This window comes from Gigantopelta aegis, unplaced genomic scaffold (genome assembly GCF_016097555.1).
Source record: "Gigantopelta aegis isolate Gae_Host unplaced genomic scaffold, Gae_host_genome ctg9815_pilon_pilon, whole genome shotgun sequence".
In the NCBI taxonomy this organism is placed as follows: domain Eukaryota; kingdom Metazoa; phylum Mollusca; class Gastropoda; order Neomphalida; family Peltospiridae; genus Gigantopelta; species Gigantopelta aegis.
This window is the reverse complement of record NW_024537288.1, coordinates 1-6,158: the sequence shown is the minus strand read 5'-3', so window position 1 is coordinate 6,158 and position 6,158 is coordinate 1. Positions and strand designations below refer to the sequence as shown.

General features: G+C 40.0%; 1 protein-coding gene across 1 annotated transcript; it reads left to right on the top strand.

Moving 5' to 3' along the window:
* Window positions 1-5,333: 5,333 nt before the first annotated feature.
* LOC121367177 lies at window positions 5,334-6,148 on the top strand (the record flags this gene model as incomplete). The annotated part of the gene is made up of 2 exons (XM_041491303.1): window positions 5,334-5,396; window positions 5,821-6,148. Coding segments are annotated over exons 1-2 (335 nt in total), but the record flags the coding sequence as incomplete, so codon positions are not given.
* Between the last annotated feature and the right edge of the window lie 10 nt (window positions 6,149-6,158).

Below are 6,158 nucleotides of genomic sequence, written 5' to 3'. Positions count from 1 at the left end.
ACTAGAGCCGTTTATGATCACTGAAATGAAACATTACTTATCAGAGCTTTCTAAAAGTACCCGTCCGCTCGCTCCAGATGAGTAAACATTTGCTCCAACGAGTGAAATTTACAATTCAGTCATCCAGTGGGCAACCAAAATTTACGAACACAAACTGCCTCTTTATCCTTTTTGTACACTTGAGTAGTCTGCAAGAAGCATTGTCCATTTCAAAGCTTGGACAAGACAGCGAGGCCGTTCACGGACTTCAGTTGGTTGTGCAAGTAAGAAAACTATAACTCTCTCTCTCTCTCTCTCTCGCTCACTCTCTTTCTCTCTCCATCCATCCATCCCCTATGTACAGTGTGTGTGCGTGTGTGCGTATGTGTGTGTCAGGCCCAGTATCGTTTCCAGTAGCGTGTCAGTAAAATCATGAAACCAAACTTTCGTTTCCCTTGATTATTATATCGAATACCATATTTGACTGCAAGTAGGCCTACGTCCTTGAATAAATACCCCTCCTATTTGAAGTCATTTAACTTTAAGAAATTAGGCCTTTATTCATAAATCATAGTATTCCATGACAGTGTCTCATGAAGTAAATTGCAAAACACTTTGAAGAATCGAGAAAAAGCTGTTTCGAACATCACGATCCAGCACGTTACTAAAATGGATAAATAGACTCTTTGTAAAGTTAGTTTTCGCTTTATCTATTTGAGCTCGTGCAACACACGTGTGACATAAAACTAGGTCAGGGAATTTCCACCGCAGGGTCGGTTTTTGACTATGGTAGTAGTGTTTTGTATTACAAATTCTAAATTAGGTTGTCTATCTGCACATTTTCGCATTTATTTCCCAATTAAATGGAGATATTAAATGTATATGCAAATTAACATTTAATTGACTAAATGTAGAACAATGAGTAGGCGCACGTGCAGGGAAATTTGTAACAGATTCTAAGCAGTCTCCGACTGAGTCTGTGTGTCGGACTCACATCAAGAGTGCCAAACGCTGGGATTTCTAAGGAAAACCGAGGGTATACTCCCCCTGAAAATTTTGAAAATTAAATGTCCTGCAATGCAATGTCCTGCATTCTACATGTAAATTTTATACTGAAAAATAGAGGGGTATACATTATTTTTAATATTTAAAAAAAAAAAATGTATCTGTTCATATGCAGTACACTTGTCAGTTATGACCCCTTCCTACCAAAAAACCCCCAACAAACAAACAAACAAAACGTAATTAATGTTTTTCACTGTGAAAGCATTAACTCTAAGTAGCATTTTTTTTTTATGATCATTCTAAAGTAAAGGGTTAAACAAATTTTTTAAATTCATAAACTAATATCCATTTTTCCTTCATTCTGATAGCAATTTTTTTTTTTTTACATTCACAAATTAAGGGAAATAAACATATTTAGTAACACAGGGCTTACAAGTGCTTTGTATGATGTGAAATTGTTTGACACGTACAGTTTAAATTTTGATTTAAACTGCTTACTTTTTTGGACTGGTTAATTGTTTTGTGGGCAAGTGAACTTTGAGAGTTACTTGACCCGCGGGCAATTGAAAATTTTAGGATATGGCCGGCCCTGCTTATATTGTATTGTTTAGATAATCCATTTTCATACAACTGAAGTGTTTCTGGTCATCCTGGTGTTTCTAATACCACAAAATTCATTTTTCATATTTTAAAAAACACACAGGCGTCTGAGAAGTAATGGCTATTGACTCGCATTTTAGTCTCTTTTAAGGGTATTTCAACATCACAGACTCTTGTTTCACTCTATTGTATCCAAATTTGTTACAGGTTTGTAAATTAACACAAGTTAGTGTCCTTTTTATGAGTTGAAACTAGGGTCTAGGTGAAAAATGTGCCTTAGTGTTTAAAACTATGGTCTGTCCCTTTAATTAGTTGCATTATTACCAGTATTATGTCATCTTATATTACGTGATGCCATTAATGTTTTTAAAGAATGTTTCCAGCAGAAGAGGTTTTTCAGTGAAAACGTTTGTGGAGTATTAGTAATATAAAAATATACTGACAGCCATAGAAAACGCAGCACTTATTTATTTTGCTCATTTTTTCTTTGTGTGGAGATGGGGTCTGAAATATAGGGTAGAATGAATGCAACGGGATATAAGGTCACGTCAAACCATACTTTATGCATGTGCTGAAGCATGCTATTGTTTGGGAGCAGAATTCTTGAAAATCTCCAAAACGCACTTGCAAGTCATGCCACTGGCACTTTACAGTACCAGTTCTACGGTTATAAAGCCAGGAAATTGAGTTATCAGATTCACATGTTGTGATCGACTTTAGGTTAATGCAACGACGTTTACAATGCCGCAGCCTTTTGGCATCGAAAGGGAACGAGCCATAGGATGTCTTAGAGCCAGCTTGTGTGCAAGGAAAATGGGCCGTAGGTTCCATTGCCACAACTCTACAATTGTGAGACTGCAACACCGCCTACAACAAACTGGCACCACACGTAATTGACCCCTCCCTGGTCCACGACGTGTCACTACCCACCATCAAGATCGGCAAATTTACCTCTCACCTGCGCAACAGATTTCAACCTGCAGCTAGAACAGCTACTACCCCCCATGGCCCAAACTGTCCCATCAGCCAACAGACTGTATGACGCCGACTACGGGAGCAGGGCCTGCAACCAAGAAGACCCTACGTTGGACCCATCCTGACACAGCGGCATCGACAACAGCGAATTCAGTGGGCTCGAACACGTCGTCGATGGACACAACGCCATTGGAGGCAGATCCTCTTTACAGATGAATCCAGATTTCATCTCAGATTGCCGATGGACGGATGTGGGTGCGGCAGAGACTTGGTAAAAGATACGCCAACTGTTGTGTCCATAAGGTGAGTCGCTGGGGAGGTGGTCATGTGATGATATGGGGAAGAATCAGCATGCAAGGTAGGACAGACCTTCACATCTTCCGAGGATGTTGCAACGCCCAAACCTACAGAGACGAGGTCCTCCAAAACCACGTTATGTCCCACATGGCAGCTGACCCTCATCTACAGACGTTACAACATGATAACGCCAGGCCTCAGACGGCTAGACTCACCATAGCCTATCTGAACCAGCAACACATCAATGTTCTTCCATGGCCATCTCTGTCACCTGACCTTGCTCCTATAGAACATGTTTGGGATGCAATGAGATGATTACTCCGCCTGCAAGCCCCAGCTTACACTCTTCAGCAATTTGAGGCAAATTTGGTTCGTGCGTGGCATCAGATCCCTCAGGCCTTCATCAGGAGAGTCATCTGCTCCATTAGACGTCAATTTGCTGCCATATTGGATGCCCATGGTGGCCACACCCGATTTTATACCACATTACCAAAAATTCTGTTTGGTACCCCATGCACAATAAGTGCTGGTTAATGAAATTAAAGGATGTTACCAACCTCTTGGACTTTGTCATCTCTTTGTAAAATAGTGTCTTTTTCGTAATACAGTGCCTGAATAGAATTTGCTTGCTACTTTCACTGATTTAATGACACTTGAGTTCATGCTGCGTTTTCTGTGGCTGTCAGTGTATATATATGTTGTTTAACATGTTCCATTTATTTTCAATAAATACTTACCTGGTGTGCTTACACATACACACACACACACACACACACACACACACACACACACACACACACACACACACACACACACACACACCTCTACAAAGATACATATATACATACATACTTATCTGAACGAGAAAACCATATTCCCTGATGAAAATCGTATCTCTGCATAAGACAGTCGAAAGCGTGATTGCTTCCATGATCCACTATCAGGTGCTCGTCCTCAGGAGGACTGCCACTCCCTTGGAGGTCCGTAACAGGATGTTTCATCCCTCCTGCACTGCCTGTAGGACTGCCACTCCAAAGATCTAAGAAAATCCAAACTCACACAGGATAGAGATCAGTGGAATATATATAGCTGTGATGGCATGCACTCATGAAGCACTGTAAAACAGTGATGATATCAGGTGTTCACAAAAAGTGGATCATATTCTGCCCCACCAGTGGGACCCATCATGTGCACAGGCTACAGCCATTAAGTCCATAGTTGAAATGTACAGGATTTTTACCAAAAAGATGAAAAGGCATGTACGTAAATGACCCGTTTTTTGCCTGGTTCTTTATGACCAGCTTCCCCCCCCTCAAAAACAAGGTCGCCTACACCCCCTTGATTGGCTTCCATTTCCTGAGTGGACTTATTCAACAAGCACAAATCTACATATTGCCCGTCCCAAATTTTTTCCCTTAATTTTTGGGGAATGTGTATCCCGATCCCGTCAAATACACTTACATGGGGCACACCCTCGATCGCCGGAACCTCAACCTGGGGCAAAAAAAACCCAGACTCACCCGTTGTCCCATGTCGGCCGGCGCCAGTTTCAAACTGGATTGAAGTTTCCCCGTCCCGGGCTCTTCGTTCCACCTCGATCCGTTCTTTCCTCTCTCCTGCCTTGCCCGTCATCTCGTTGTTCCCCCCTAAATCCTTGGGCGCTGTCAAAAGTCCTCCTCCTTTGGTCAATTTCAATCCGTGCTTCACGCGGCTCCGACGTCGATCGATATTGCCGGCTGGGTGACCTCCTCTTCGCTCTCCCGGTAGTTGCTTGAGCAGCCATTTTCTTTTCCTATTTCCTGAAAAGATGTTAATGGTCGTTTTTTCCTCTTTTCGATTAATTCGTGAGCTAGCTGTCGTGATGGCCAGATGGGAGAGACTGACATTTCTATGTGTTGCGCTTATATAGCTAGTATCTATCTATGCATTTAAAGTTATCTCCCTTAGTTTGAAAAGGGGGCGCTTTTTATTGGGTCTCAACCACTAGTTAGCTTTAACGTAGATATATTTTACTGCCATTAAATGGGATTATTTGGTATTACTAATAATCTGTCTTATTTCTAACTCTGGTGAGTAAATGAATGAAATATAATATGTGATCTTATTGTTATTCATTGATATAAGATCATCAATATATCAAAAGAAATTTGTTTTTGCCAAACTCTTTTGTTTTGATTTATCCAGATTAATTCAAAAATCTGCTTCATATGCATAGACAAACAAATCAGCGAGTAATGAAGCACAGTTGGTGCCCATGGAGATGCCTACTTCCTGTCTATATGTCCTGTCCCCAATATGTATTTATGTAATACAACATTACTGTAAAGAAATATTTATTTGCCCGATGGCACCAGTGATGTACAGCTGCCTGTTTATAACAACCATTTTTTTTCAGGTCCATGTTTGTTCATTTGTTCTGGATTAAGTATCGTATATTTGTATAACTTGCAAATTTCGTTATTGTTGTTTTTGTTGAAATCAACAGTTTCCTATTTTTCGTTTTTCAGAAACACAAAGTGAAAGATTTTGTAATATGAAACGTAAGACTATTTACCTACTTCTTCATCTTCTTCTTCTTATTATTATTATTGTTATTTATTAGAATACACTTAAAGAACAAATTAAATGACATCTATCTAAAACCTGAAGGGGAAAAAAATCTATTTCAATATCCAAAATAGTAAAAGTTGTGCGTGGGTATGGAGATAAGAGTGTGGTTGTACAGTGAGGTTGTACAATGAATATCTATTAAACTGGGTTTTCCTCAGTGTTGTAATAGTTCACTGTGTGTGCATGCATGACTGTGTGTACTAACCCAGAACACTCTACCTTGATCTAGACCCTTCATAAATGAATGAATAAATGTTTAACGACACCCTAGCAGAGACCCTTTATGTGTCTTGATTTCATTGTAAATGTGTATTATGAAAGTTGTACTAATGAATTGTCTTTAATTTCATACAGACCTAGCAGATCACAAGTTAAATAGGCTCAACTACAACACATACGTAAAGACGAGAGCTCACAACAAAGCCGAGACTCTCCTCGATGATCTAGGCGTTGTAATCTTAGTGGGAAGTCCAGGATCAGGAAAGTCAACTCTTGGTTTACACCTCATGGCACACATCAAAAACACCAAGAAAAGGCAAGTATTACTGTTGCAGCATCCTTCACAGTTTGAAGACATCTCAATTCCCCCTTCAATGGTGAATATTGAGCAAGAAGAGAAACTAGTTATTATGATTGATGACATTTTTGGAAGGACCAATCTTATAGGTGAATATGAACAAAAGTGGGAACTG